The following is a 14,397-nucleotide window of genomic DNA, read 5'->3' as shown; positions in this document are numbered from 1 at the left end:
GGCAAGGAAGGAGACTGTGATACCTTCCCTTATCACTAACCTTCCAGCTAAAGTCAGAGTCTTCTCTGGATTTTAGGGTTTCTTTTTGGTTTGGTTTTCCTGCTGAGAGCAGTCTTTGTGTCTTATGTTTGGTTCTCAGTGTAGAGCAGCACCTCCTTGTTAACTAGGAAGTAATTTTCCTTCCATAAAATTCACAGAAATCAATTCAATCCTCCCTTTTGAGGCGACGGTTGGGGATCCGTGCTGCATTTGAAGTCCTTTGCTCACTGAAAAGAACACATTCCCATCACCAAGCGTAAGTGAGGCTACTGACTTGGTTACCATCAGCTTCAGTGGAACTGACCACATTTCTTATTTTTATCTGTAGATGACTTGTCTTTCTCTCTTCATGGCTCATGTCAGTTGCAGGAATGACTTGCAGTGAGCTCGGTGGTGGTGGGATAAGTAGGGAGTTGACTGGAATTGTTTCATTTCCAAAAAAGTCTGAGAAGTGTGCATCACCTTGTTTTCTCTGTTTTGTGTGGTTTTTACAGAACTGGTGTTAGTGTCGGAACCTTTTTACAAGTTCTGCAGAGAATTAAAATGGATCAATACTGCAAACAGGCCATCATGCAGGTAGAAATTTAGTTTCACTCCCCAGCTAATTCCAGTTTACAAGTGGCCCAGCCCAAAGGTGATCACATTCTGACTAAAGATTGTGGCTTCTCTAGGCTTGCCTCTATATGCAGGCTTAACCTAGAGGGGCATCTTCTGAGGGCAGAGGGAGATGACTTGTGGATTTCATAGAGGTTTAGTCTAATCAAGTTTCAATAATTCCTCTTAAAAACTAGGAGCATTTGTGGAGAGGCAGTTGTTTTAGCGCACTTGAAAAGGACCTGGGCTTTAGTTAGTATGTGAAGAGAAAGTTTAAAAGTACTGTCTGTCCAAGATGTGAAATTATGTGCTTCACCAGAACTGAGAGAGAGTTTTCATAGAGAACGTGTAGACATTTCAGTTATGGCTGTTTCTCTCCCTCAGATGGATTTAATCACATAACAGTTTCCCAAAGACAGAGGGTGTGTTTAATTTTAAATCCATTTCACAGTTTAGCTCCAGCTAGCCTGCCAGCTGGAACTTTTTCTTTAGCTCACTCTCTTTGTGGAAGCTACTTCAAGACACTCAACACTACCTGGACATCTGGAATTTTATATAAGGATGCTGATCTTAGCGTTCATAATTTCTTTCATTTGAAGACGATTGGATCCAGCTCTACTGGCGTGATGTCGGCTGATCAGTTTCAGAAAATTTTCGATGAACTTGACAAAGATGCAGTTAAGGAGGTAGTGTATCTGATTTGATCCAACTGTTAATGCATGGGATATCTAAAGCTCTTTCAAATGTCATCTGAAATCACACTTTGAGTATGGTCTTGGTGTGAACAATATGTTCTGTCTTCTGTGACTCATGTCTAGCAGGAAGCTATCTCTTTGGTTAGTGCATCCCCGAACTAACTGTAGACATTGTACCCACTCTTTATATTTTCATAATCCCCTCTCTTCTGAAATATAATTAAAATCTCCAGTAAACCAGTTATTTTTCTGTCCATTGTAATCCAGTTTTGTATATGATGTGGTGTAATCACATAACCTGAAAATACATTGGTATTTCCTTTTTTTTGGACAAAAATGCTGCACTAATGTTTTGTTTCTTACTCTTGTTCAATGTAGCAACAGGTTTACTCAGTAGTAGAGAGCAGTTGAAATGATTTCATCATTTATCCCTTCTTATTCATCTCTGCTCAGCGACACTGTTCCATAGTTTAGCTCTTCTGTCCCAACACTTGCATATGATAACTATAGTATTCATTTTTAAGAATACAAGGAGGCATCAAAATAAGTGACTAGCAGATTCCAGTGAGAGGAATAGTTAGCTATGTACATTATCCACTATATGAAAAGGATCCCTAACAACCAATTCCAGTGAATTTTCTCCTGCATCCTACAGCTCAGGACCCCTTTTGAGAACCAGTGTTTTGCTACATCTTAGATTAAGCCAGGCTGATGGGGTCATCTGTAACAGCCACATTTTCTCCAGTCTCATTTAAAATGCTCTTCCAGTTCCCATTTAATGTCTTTTAGGATGCATTGCCTTGCACTGCTTTGTGGAAGCCTATTCATTACCATAGAGTAGTTCAACCGTCTCTCAGTTTGGGAAGCTGGTAGCAAAGAAGGATTTGGATCTTGTCCAAGATTAAATGTAAAAAGAAATCTCTGTTACGGTTGGAAGTATGCATGTGAATAAAAAGGAAGGATGAATATTTTTATGATATTTAAGAGCTTACTATGTATTCTAAGTGCTGGGGTAGATCCAAATGTATATGGTTGGACACTGTCCCTGTCCCTTATATGACTCACTCACAGTCCTAAATAGGTGGGAGAACAGGAGAACTGAGGCACAGAGAAGTTAAGCAACTTGCCTAAAGTCATACAGCAAGCAGTTGGCAGAGCTGGAATTAGAATCCACGTCATCTGACTCCAGACCCATACTCTTTCCACTAGGCCATGCTGCTTATAGTAGACACTGTATTTTACATACACACATTTCCTACAAATGTCTTTTGGTCAGAATCTACAGGTAAAAGCTCTAACTTGGAAATCTGTTTTAGAAATGTAAACCAGTCAAGGGACTGTGCTTCAGTGGAAGCCCATACAGCTGATTGGAGGCAGGGGGTTGGAGCAGATGACCTCTTGAGCTTCTTTCCAGCTTTTCGATCCTATCAATTTGCCCCAAAGTGACATATTTAAATTTTTCCTCTCACTTTTTCTTGCAATTCAAAGAATCAACACTTACCTTGTGGGGGTGAGGAGGGGGAAAGCTTTATTTTTCAAAATGGATTTGCTAGCATCTGTATTTTTCTTTTCAGCATCCTCCTCGACCAGAATACCAATCTCCATTTCTGCAGAGTGCCCAGTTAATCATCAGTCACCGCTATTTTAATTACTTAGGAAACTTGGTAGCACTCAGCAATATTATCTCTATCTGTGTGAGTACCAGTTTAGTCCCAGACCTGAGCAAGATAATAAATATGGTATTTAAGTACTTACTGTGCCCAAAGCATTCTTCTAAATGCTGGGATTGATATAATCCCATGCCATTTTATTTGTGAGTTTCCCTTTCAAGGCTCCATTAAGGCATATTTAGTCTTGTTTCAATAGTGGTCTTTGAGAAGGTCAACTAGGTGAGCAAATGCCAGAGAGTTACACTTTTGGGTCAGTAAACCTTGTTTCTCATTCAGTGTTTAAGGAAAAAAACTACTTTCTCCAATTCAGTAAGAATTTTGTTTTGAAACTCCATATATCACATTGAGTTTGAAAATGTCTGATTTGTTTGAAGGTCATTAAATTAAGCCTTCAAATAGCTTCAAATCAGTCTCTTGTCCAGGGCTCTGAAACCCCTAGGCCACCTTTGTTTGATGATTCCTAAATTACTGACTTTTTGATTTGGGAAGCTATCTAGTGGGGTTTCTTTATTGGGTGCCATCAAGATGCCTAGGGATGGCTGGACTCTAAGGTGGTTCTTTGTCCCCACAGGTATTCATGGTGATGGATGCTGACCAGCTGCCCCAGGACCGTGATGACTTTGTCTTAGGGGTGAGACACTGTGTATTAATGTCATGAAGGATCCATGTTAGGTTTCACATGTTAGAATTGCCTAAAGAAGAGAGTGATTCTGTGGGCCCAAGGCGTAGAGTGTGTTTTTCTCTAACAGGAAGTTTGTAGATAGTCATAACATAGGGATGACCTATGTGCCTGAAAAAACAGATGGATGGTTATTCTTCCACATACTACTGTCTAAGCTGGCCAGAGTTTATTGGGTACTGGGTCTTTTGTTATTCAAAAATGTATTTTGAAAGTGTGTTTCACTAAGATGAAATGTGGAAACTGAGTAAAAATGATGCTAATGTTTTAAAATCTCATCTAGCTAAAGAACAAAGGCTAAAGGTGAAGTGGTCAGGGAGGGGAGACTAACAATAGCTAATGCTGTTTTCATTTTCTGTTTTTCCAGGTCCTAAATTTCTTCTTCATCTTGTACTATTTACTAGAAACAGTGATGAAGATATTTGCTCTGGGATTGAAAGGATACTTATCATTCCCCAGCAATGTGTTTGATGGATTGCTCACTGGAATCTTGCTGGTAACCTTTTAAGTAAAAAAAATTCAGGGCAGCATGTGTGCAGTTTCCAGGAGATTTCCACAACCTTGTGTGTTAGAATTTAGATGCCTTGCGAGAGAAAGGAAGGATATGCATCTGTGTACTCTTAACTGAAATGAGAAACAGATTTATTTTTCTCCATGAAATAGCACTGGGGCTGGGGATTTAGATGGGAGTGTCAGGTGTTTGAAAGCTGAGCAAACTCCAGAATCCATGGGGCTCTTTCGTAGTTGAGCTTTGTGGAATGGTGGATGGGAGAGAAGCTCTTTGTCAGTCTAACGTGATATACAGTATGTATGCTACCTGGAGCTCCTGGACTTCAAACCAACTAATTCAGCACCTGTGCTCCTAATGTCACTGACAAGGCTTCTTCTAATACCACTAAGCTTTAGCCAGGCACAGATGGCCTATGGTCATTGAGAGACACTGTTGGGTCCCCTCGAAAGGGTTCTATGTATTTTGTTGAGTAGAAATGGTGAGTAGAGGGAATATTTTCAGTGTTTAAACTGATTAACACATAAGTAGTGAAAATGGTGTATAAAGTGGGCCTGGGGCTATCAGTGAAAGTGTGTGTGCACTTTTTAATTTTTCCAGTGCACCTTCATTTTAAAAACAATAGACCATTTGTCCTCCAGTGTGAAGAAATGATCTTCACATACACACCCTAATACCTAATTACATTTTATTTCATTTAAAAATGTGAAGAAGGAATCATTTGGCATCTGGTAGCAGTGATAATCTCTAACGAAGTTCCTTTTTTAAAAACCATTCGCAGTCGAAATATTTTTCAATCACAATATCCCAGATTAGTATTGCTGTGCCTTCTTTTCTTTTGTAATTAAAGGTTTTGGAGATCTCAACTCTTGCTGTGTACCGATTTCCTCATCCAGGCTGGTAGGTTCTCTGAATAAAACTCCAGTACAAGGAAGGTCATGTCCGATTCCCCACCTTATCTCATCCTACAAGTGACTTAGCCTGAAAGAACACTAGGGGTCAACACAAAGAGGGTGTTATTGGTGCACTTGTGAGGGTCTGTTAAAATTTCTAAACTAAAACTATTTTGCTTCAGATAACGTGGAAATAATTCAGAATTTTCCCTTGCTGCTGTAACTAAATTGTAGGCTGTCTGTTATTATGAGGTAATTTGGAGAGAGATTTTTTAAAAGCATACTAACCTGCCTTTTTAAAATGCCAATACTCTAGAAAATGAGAGTAAGAGTGTGATTTGATAATACTAGCAGTAGCAAATATGTTGCCTAGTAATTCCTTTGAGGTTTTGAAAGCTTGTTTATATTTGCATTTTGGTTGTCCAGGTATTTTATGTTTACTGGTTTTTCATTCATTCAATAGTATTTATTGAGCGCTTACTATGTGCAGAGCACTGTACTAAGTGCTTGGGATGAACAAGTCGGCAACAGATAGAGACAGTCCCTGCCGTTTGACGGGCTTACAGTCTAATTGGGGGAGATGGACAGACAAGAACAATGGCAATAAATAGAGTCAAGGGGAAGAACATCTCGTAAAAACCGATGGCAACTAAATAGAATCAAGGCGATGTACAATTCATTAACAAAATAAATAGGGTAATGAAAATATATACAGTTGAGCGGACGAGTACAGTGCTGTGGGGATGGGAAGGGAGAGGTGGAGGAGCAGAGGGAAAAGGGGAAAAAGAGGGTTTAGCTGCGGAGAGGTAAAGGGGGGGTGGCAGAGGGAGTAGAGGGAGAAGAGGAGCTCAGTCTGGGAAGGCCTCTTGGAGGAGGTGGTTTTTGGTGGAGGGGTTATGCAGTGGCTGTGTTGGTCTGTCTTAGCCTCAAACACATGGCTTGCTTACATGCCTCGAAGACTTCATGGTTTTAAACCAATCATTTACTTTCGATATCTTCTCTATTTCAAAACTAAATTCCAAATATTTTTTACTCAACCCTTTTAGGTTTGAAACTAATTGGCTTCAAAACCTGAATTTATCATAAATTTGGATATCTTATTGCCACTTTTTTTAATAGAGAGAATTATCACTATTAATATTTGAGTGCTTACTGTGTGCAAATTGAGTAGAGAAGCATCATGTCCTAGTGAGTCAGAGGACCTGGGAGTCAGAGGACTGGGTTCTAATCCCAGCTATCCCAGCTCTGTCGATTGCTTGCGCTGTGATCTTGGGCAAGTCACTAAACATCTATGCCTCAAATCTCCTGTTCGCTCTCTTACTTAGACTCTGAGTCCCATGTGGGTCAGGGGCTGTGTCCATCTTAATTAACTTGTATTTACCCCAGTGCTTAGCACAATGCTTGATATACAATAACTGCTTAACAAATGCCACAAAAAAATGACCAATTGCAATGTTTATAGACTGAATTGCTATAATGTTGTGTCCAAAAGGTCAGTCGATGATATTTATTGAGCATTTATTGTGTGCAGAACACTCTATTCAGCACTTGGGAGAGTACAATATAACAGAGTTGATAGACACGTTCCCTGCCCTCAACGAGCAGGCCATGTGTTCCATGGTCATAAGGTTATAGCTGTGTTGAGAGATCCCACAGAGCTAGAGTGCACTGTTCATCTTAAATGCATGGGAGATGAGCTGGTTGGGAATATGCACATACAGATATGGGAGTGCTTCAGCTTCCAGGTTCTCACTGATATTCTAGAGCTGGTCTGTTTCACTTGAACTTTTAAGCAGTCTTGATATGGGGTAGTTTTTCAAACAGAGGATGACTAGAGGGAGAGAATGAAAAATGTTTATAATAACTCTGGTATTAAGCATTTACTACTTTCCAACCACTGTACTAAGCACTGGGGGAGATAAATAAAATCAGATTGGATAGACTCTTGGGGCTCACTGTCTAAATAGGAGGGAGAACAAGTTTTTAATATTACAGATGAGGGCACTGGCGCACAAAGAAGTTCATTGACTTGTCCAAAGTCTCACAATAGGCAAGGGACAGAGCTGGGTTCTGTGACTCCAAAGCCCATAATAATCTATTCGGTAATACTGCTTCTAAATGATAAAGTAAATCCTTGAAAATGGTTTCCTTGCTTGAATTTTCAATCCTGGAGACTCCATTTGTTGTTGTCGTTTCTCTTGGCTCAGCAAGTCAGGTTAAATTGGCTCCTCAAATTTCTGGGGCAGCTTCAAAAAGGGCAATGAGGATCCCCCTGTCCAATGAACAGTGTCTTGATGTTGAGTTGAAATAGGCCCAAGCTCTATCAGGCATACTTTTCGTGGAGCACGGGCTTTGGAGTCAGGGCTCATGAGTTCGAATCCCAGCTCTGCCACTTGTCGGCTGTGTGACTGTGGGCAAGTCACTTAACTTCTCTGTGCCTCAGTTCCCTCATCTGTAAAATGGGGAAATGTGAGCCCCACGTGGGACAACCTGATTCCCCTATGTCTACCCCAGCGCTTAGAACAGTGCTCGGCACATAGTAAGCGCTTAACCAATACCAACATTATTATTATTATTATTACTTTTCTTGGCCTTCATTCATTCATTCAGTCTTATTTATTGAGCGCTTACTGTGTGCAGAGCACTATACTAAGCACTTAGTAAGTACAGTTCAGCAGAAAATAGAGGCAATCTCTGCCCACAACAGGCTCACAGTCTAGAATACTCTGAGGACATACCCCCTATATTAACATTATCCAGACAAGAAGTCTTAAACCAGTCATATTTGCTTTTGAGAGTTTTGAGGGGTTATTGTTCAGGCATGGGGTTAAAACATGGACCCCTGTGTAAATGGATTTTGTTTTACTTTTTTCTGGAGTTGGAGTCTTAGGCTAATGTATTATGGCCCAACACTAACACATCTCTTTACTAATGGCTGGGATATGGATTTTTCAGACTTTAAAATATGTGTAAAATGATTTTTAGTAGAATAAAAATAAGGTATAAATTTGGGTGTTTTTCTTTTCATTTTATTGTCCTTTTGTAACAATGTGATGCAAATGGATAAGGAGATTGTTAGTATCGCAACAACGTTTGGAGACATAACATTTTAGCCATTTTGCAAAATTTAGGGTATTAAACTAGAGCATTTATTCAACATCCCAAGTCTTGATTTTTTAAAATGTGGAATCTCAAGTGGAAAGAGGCGAATGATAGCACTCCAGTAAGAAAAGTGAAAAGTGACAGTGGGTTTCTATTACTCAGACTTTTTAGACTTGGAAGAACAGAAATTCCTCAGAAAATGAGCATTTACGGTGCATTTTATAACCACAAAATGCATGTTGATTCTGTGAACAGTGGAAATAGTGACAGTTCCTCACCCAAATATGAATTGGCAAGTTAAATGTGGCAGAATTATGATAGATTTATAAATGGTTGTGAATTTCTTTGCAGTGATAATACAATGATAAAAACTTAAAAAAAAAACTGGGAATATTTCAGGTTGTTTGTAGGGTGTAGAAATCAGGTGAAGTTGGGTAAAACCTTAAAATTCCTTACCCTCCTCATGGTTCTTCATATAACTCTCATGATCATAGTGTAACTTTTCTTGACATAGAACTCTGTTGCTATTGCACTCTTTAGCTGTTAGATAAGGAACTGTTTCACATTGAACCTGATGATCTCTTACAGTTGGAAAACTCATGTTTATTTAGGCAACTGTAGTTCTTTTACTAAGTACGCATGCAGATTTACCTTAATCATTTTGTCTCTGTTCTAATGGGAAGCTCTATTAATGTGTCCATCGCAGGAAACCTGAAATGTTGGGCTTGCTTTCCCTGTGGGATATGGCCCGACTGGTGAACATGTTCATTGTGTTCCGGTTCTTGCGGATTATCCCAAATATGAAGGTGAGCGAGTCATTAGTTCATCAAGTCCTTCTTGAAACCCCAGATTCTTTCTCTGTTTTGTGACTAATAAAACCACCAACCTCAGGGAGAAAGGCTCTTTGCTCAAAATGGGTCACCCCTTTGTGGCAGTTGGCACAAGAAAAAGAACTCTGTGTGAGAAGAGGGGTTTATATAACAAAGAGCTCCTCGGTTTGTTTTCTTGCTTTCTCATGGTCTGGTGAGAAAGTAAGAAAGTCACTTATCCACTGTGTGCCTCAGTTTACCTCAGAAGGTCGGTAAATAGTGTAGTAGATAAAAGTGGCCCAGGATTTTGGAAATGTCTTCTTGGCTTGGTCTGGCCTAGGAATGACCAGGGTCTTTGGAGTGATCTGATTGTGCCCCCTTTCATTTGGTAAATTGAGCATTCCTAGTTATTACAGCAGGGTAGAAAAGTTGTAAAAACCACACCCAAGAATGAGAATTATGAATTTCACATTTTTGTTTTTAGCTGATGTCTTTGGTGGCTAGTACTCTACTGGATTTGGTCAAAAATTTAAGAGCCTTTGCTGGGATTCTTGTGGTAAGTTTTTTAACTATAACCTCTGAGTGTGAAGTGTCTGGGACCAAAAGAATAATATGTGCTCTGTATTCCTTATCATACACATTTCACATCTAGCATTTCTCCTGGGCATGCTAAGTACAGAAAACGATAACCATTCAGTGTTGATTTGTAGAAGCTGCTCAGAAAATTTGCTTGATGCTTTCCCAACTTCGGATTGTCATCTTTGTTATAATCCTCTTGGTTTGGTCTATTCACCAATGTAGCTTTTATTCAAGTTTGGAAAATATTTTGCTTCAAGAATATCATCACCATCAGTAGCATTTATTGGTCACCTTTTTTGTATAGAGCACTGCCTTCAGTGCCTGGGAGTGTACAAAAGTTAGACACGATTCCTTCCATCAAAGAGCTTACTAGCAGTAATAGTACTTTCTTAAGCATTTACTGTATGCAGAGCATTGTATTAAGAGCTTGGAGAGAATATGCAGGTAGCTTACAGTGAGGGAGGCAGTCAAATATATGTAGAGGGGGAGTAAAATAGAATATAAGATGAATGAAAGTGTTTCAGGGACTTTAAGTACTTAGGCAGCTGAATGGAGAAATGTTGCAGGTGAGGATATAAGGTGGAAAGATCCGGCAAAGCCTCCTGGAGACTATGTAGTTTCAGAAGGTCTTTGAAGGTTGGGAGAGCGGTGGTCTATCAGATATAAAGCAGGAACAGCAGTGAAAATGAGGAGAACAAGCTTGGCAGATATGTTAGCTTGAGGAAAGAAGGTTTGGAGCTGGGTGCAGTGGGAGAGAAGGATAGAGGGGAGAGAAACAATTGAATGTTTTAAATCCAATGGTCAGGAGTTTTTGCTTGATGTGGAGAACCATTGGAGGTTTGTGAGAAGTGGGAAAGACGTATGCAGACTGACATTTTAGGAAGCTGATCTAGGCAGCAGGGTGAAGAGAAGAAAGGTACTAGAGGCAGGAAGATCAGCCCGAATTATTCATAAAGCTATAATATGACAAGTGCCTGGATCGGTATGGAGACTAGATGGAGAAGTGACATATTTTAGGAATGTGGTAGAGGCAGAACTGTGGTTTGGCAGTATGTTGGTGGAGGGGAGTGAAAGAGAGGAAAGTGTCAAGGATAATGCCAAACCATCAATTGTTTTTATTGAATCCTTACTGTGTGCAGAGCACTATGCTGAACACTTGGGAGAGTACAATATAACACAGTAAATATGTTCCCTGCCCAAGGTGTAGGCTTGAGAGATTGGGGCCGAACTAAGAAAGTTGCTTCTTTCTCCTCACGCCTTCAAAACTGCCCCTTATTCCCTCACCCCCAGCTTTTAATTTAAGAAAGAGGAAAAAAATTGGGAAATATCTTCAGTGTTCCAAAATGCCATTCTACCATTACTAAAGTGATGGTGCCACTCAAGGCAAAAGGTATAAACTTTAGAAAATTTTGGCTGGAAGGAAAAAAAATCTTCATAAAATTAGAACCAGTATGGTTAAGGGAAGGGCAATCACACCACAGATGCTTTCTCTGGCCATGGAAGAATTGTAGTTTTTCTTGGGAATGATTGCAATTTAGTAGGCAAATATGAGATTTAATGCCAGAAATAAGTGGTCATTTTATGTTGTGGGTATTGCAAATTTCTATATTGGTATTTTTTAAGGGCAAATATTAAGAATTTTGTTTTAGTAGACTTATAGATATGGGGTGGGATCTTGTTTCTTGCAAATTGCACAGCATTTTATAAAATTTGTAAAATTTTATAAAATTTAGTGACTTCATATTTTTACATGAAAGGGTATGGAACATTCCTTGATTCACAAGGTGACTAAGAAATAGGAGGAATGAGGATGCATTTGCACCTAATTTACATATAGCCACAGTCCATGGAGCATTTTCTCATTTACTTTTTAAATTAAAATATTACTATTGCTCCCCTACAGGACAATTTTAGTCCTGTTTTATTTAATACATACTTACTTGTCCTGACTCCTATTATCAGAAGGGTTTGGCTAAGGACATCACAATGTTTTCTTCCCCTTATTAAAACAGTCATTCAGTCTGTAACTATGAACCCCATGTGGGACAGGGAATATGTCTACCTACCTCATCTACCTCAGCTGTTAGTAGAGTGTCTAGTACATAGTAAGTGATTAAGAACTTTTTATGGGCAGAGTTCGTGACCAATTCCGTTGTCTTGTACTCTCCCAAGTGCTTAGTACAGTGCTTGGTAGTACAGTTCCCTTGGGGGCTGCTGGGTGTGTTGCATAGCAAGTGTAATGTGGCAGAACATATAGACCAAAAGGGATCTTGACATCCTTTACCTGTTCCCAAATCCTTACCTACTCCCAACTCATTACTTGCCAGGTCAGTCTACCTTGCTTTCAGCAAAGAAGGAACTTTTATTTTATAATCTATTCGGATATGTAATGTCCCTCCCTGAGAGATTTCCGTACATCTAATCTAAATCCTTAAACTGCAATTAAAACCTACTTTCTCATGGTCTGTCTGTGGTTCAAACTGTAAAGAGTTGTTAAACTGGCCTGAGCCTTCTCTTCCGTGGACTAAATAATTTTAAGTATCTCTGAGATTTCTTCATCTCAAATTTCCACACCAGTTAGGATGAAGGATTCCACATTACTATATTGCTGTTCTGGTCTTTGTCATTCAGTGGTAGTACAGATGACATGGTGGAGTGCCTTGGCTGGACACTTTTTGTGACCATAAGGGGCAATGAGTCGGGTTGCAGCCATCAAATATTTCTTAAAATAGTGACTTTTCTAAAGCTCTTTAACCTTTGCAATTGTGAGTTCCAGATCTGTTTTTGTCCCTATCTTGTAGGATTAGGTAATAAAAATGAGAAGACTCCCAGGTGTCAATTATTGAGTGTGTAATTTTTTTCATGGAATGAATAGGATTTCTTAATGTTTCTAACTGGCTACTGGCTATTTTCCTTCTCAGGTTGTTTATTATGTCTTTGCCATAATTGGAATAGGGCTGTTTCAAGGTTCTATTGTGTCTCCTCCAGGAAATAACAGGTAAGATTTTATTCTAAAGTAGATTTTGTGGTTCCTATGGCAATCAATCAATCAGTTGTATTTATTGAGTGCCTACGTAATCATTAATGATGTTTATTGAGTGCTTACAATGTACAGAGCACTGTACTAAGTGCTTAGGAAAGTACAACAGAGTTGGCAGATACATTCCCTCCCCACAATGAGCTTACTGTCTAGAGAGGGAGACAGACATTATTATAATCAATTCATTTATAACATAAATATGTGCAGTGGAGTTGAGGGTAGGGCAAATATCAAATGCCCAAAGGTCACATATCTAAGGGTGTAGACAGTGCAGAAGGGAGAGGGAGTCGGGGAGAAAAGAGGACTTACTGGGGGAAGGCTCTTTGGAGGAGTTGTGACCTTAATCAGGCTTTGTGAAGGTGGGGAAAGTGATGTGTAGAGTACTATGATAAGCCCTTGGGAGACTACAATAAAGTAGACATGATCCCTCCCCTCAAGAAGCCAGTCTAGTGGGGAAACAGACATTAAAATAAATTAGTGGAAAGCAGTCCAGCATAAAGTTGTATATGTAAGTAATGGGGACTGTCATGAGCCCCATCCAGGAATCACTCCCCCACAATATCAGGTGCTCAACCTACGAGCCTTTTACCAGGGATTTGAGTCCCTTTCTAATTCGGGTGCTAAAATGACATGTTGCAAAAGTAAAACCAAACAGTGCTGTTACAGCGGGAAGCTTTAGTTTATACTAAAACAGGGATTAGGTGCATATATGCATGCTCACACACACACACACACACAATACACGAAATGCAGCACCTATAGTTACCCATCCAGCTGGTTTTCCCCAAGTCTTTGTGAAGATGATTCCACGTTGGAGGAGTTTCAAGGAGTCAGACTGACTGCAGCTCGTGGTCATCCAGGTTCAATTCTTAGGTGCTTGGCCGCGGCAGCCATAGGTATCACAGTGCATGGCTTAGGTGGTTCCATGCTGGTTGAAACGGCCAGGTTCTTTTCTCCCTTTTGTCCGTTGTTCTGGGGGGATTGCAGCAGGGGAGTTGCTCAGGATTGCTTGCTGTCTTCTGCTCATTAATGGATAAACCAGAGGGGAAGGCGACTTCTCACCCCGGGCTTATTCCTCCATGAACATAGCCCCACCCAGCAGTCTTTTTCCTGCCCAGCAGAGCACTTTACCCCCTCCTTAAGCCCTCTGCAAAATAATTTGCTTCCTTTCCATCAATTCAGGTCCTCAAAACTCCTCAGAAAATTAATACGGTTTCTCCTCTAAATCGTCCTTTGGCCTTGTTGCTCCTGGAATCAAATAATACAAAATGGACTCATCCTTTGGCCTTGTTGATCCTGGGATCAAGTAATACAAGATGGAGTCACTCTTGCTTACCACAGGGACTAGCGAGAGGGATATAGGGAGAATTCCTAATGGAATGAAGAGAGATGAGAGATTAGTCAGGCTTGAAGGGGGTGTGTTTTAGCAGGGTTTTGAAGTTGGAGAGAATGGTGGTCTGCCTCGTATAAAGGGGGAGAGAGTTCCAGGCTGGAAGGAGGAAGGGAGCGAGCAAAGGGGTGAACAACAGGTAGCTTGGGGACAGTAAGATGAAAATATTTCTGGTTTTTTTCCAATTTTGTTCAGTAGTTGTACTTTATTGCTCTCTTAATGCTCATCGTTTCCTATTCAGAATTGACTCTCCTCTATCCTGATGTTTTGGTTGAGGGCAACATAAAGAAAATAATCAGTCTCATACTGAGTTTCCTCTGATGGAGTTCATCTTTATCTTTAATCCTTTCTTTTCCTGTTAGTGGCTTTCACGAATGGTTCATAAATATCTTTACCTGT

General features: G+C 40.0%; 1 protein-coding gene across 2 annotated transcripts in view; it reads left to right on the top strand.

The window, feature by feature from the left end:
• TPCN2 (two pore segment channel 2) overlaps positions 1–14,397 on the top strand; it is a 55,715-nt gene that overhangs the window by 30,864 nt on the left and 10,454 nt on the right. For both annotated transcript variants that reach the window (XM_029060224.2, XM_029060225.1), the window contains 10 exons: positions 198–295; positions 534–615; positions 1,233–1,319; positions 2,903–3,022; positions 3,570–3,629; positions 4,045–4,173; positions 5,036–5,085; positions 8,887–8,986; positions 9,474–9,545; positions 12,490–12,566. In XM_029060224.2, coding sequence (XP_028916057.1) covers positions 198–295; positions 534–615; positions 1,233–1,319; positions 2,903–3,022; positions 3,570–3,629; positions 4,045–4,173; positions 5,036–5,085; positions 8,887–8,986; positions 9,474–9,545; positions 12,490–12,566 — 875 coding nt within the window. The remainder of the gene's footprint in view (positions 1–197; positions 296–533; positions 616–1,232; positions 1,320–2,902; positions 3,023–3,569; positions 3,630–4,044; positions 4,174–5,035; positions 5,086–8,886; positions 8,987–9,473; positions 9,546–12,489; positions 12,567–14,397) is intronic.

Source organism: Ornithorhynchus anatinus, chromosome 3 (genome assembly GCF_004115215.2).
Source record: "Ornithorhynchus anatinus isolate Pmale09 chromosome 3, mOrnAna1.pri.v4, whole genome shotgun sequence".
NCBI classification, from domain to species: Eukaryota; Metazoa; Chordata; class Mammalia; order Monotremata; family Ornithorhynchidae; genus Ornithorhynchus; species Ornithorhynchus anatinus.
This window is presented reverse-complemented; position numbering and strand designations above follow the sequence as displayed.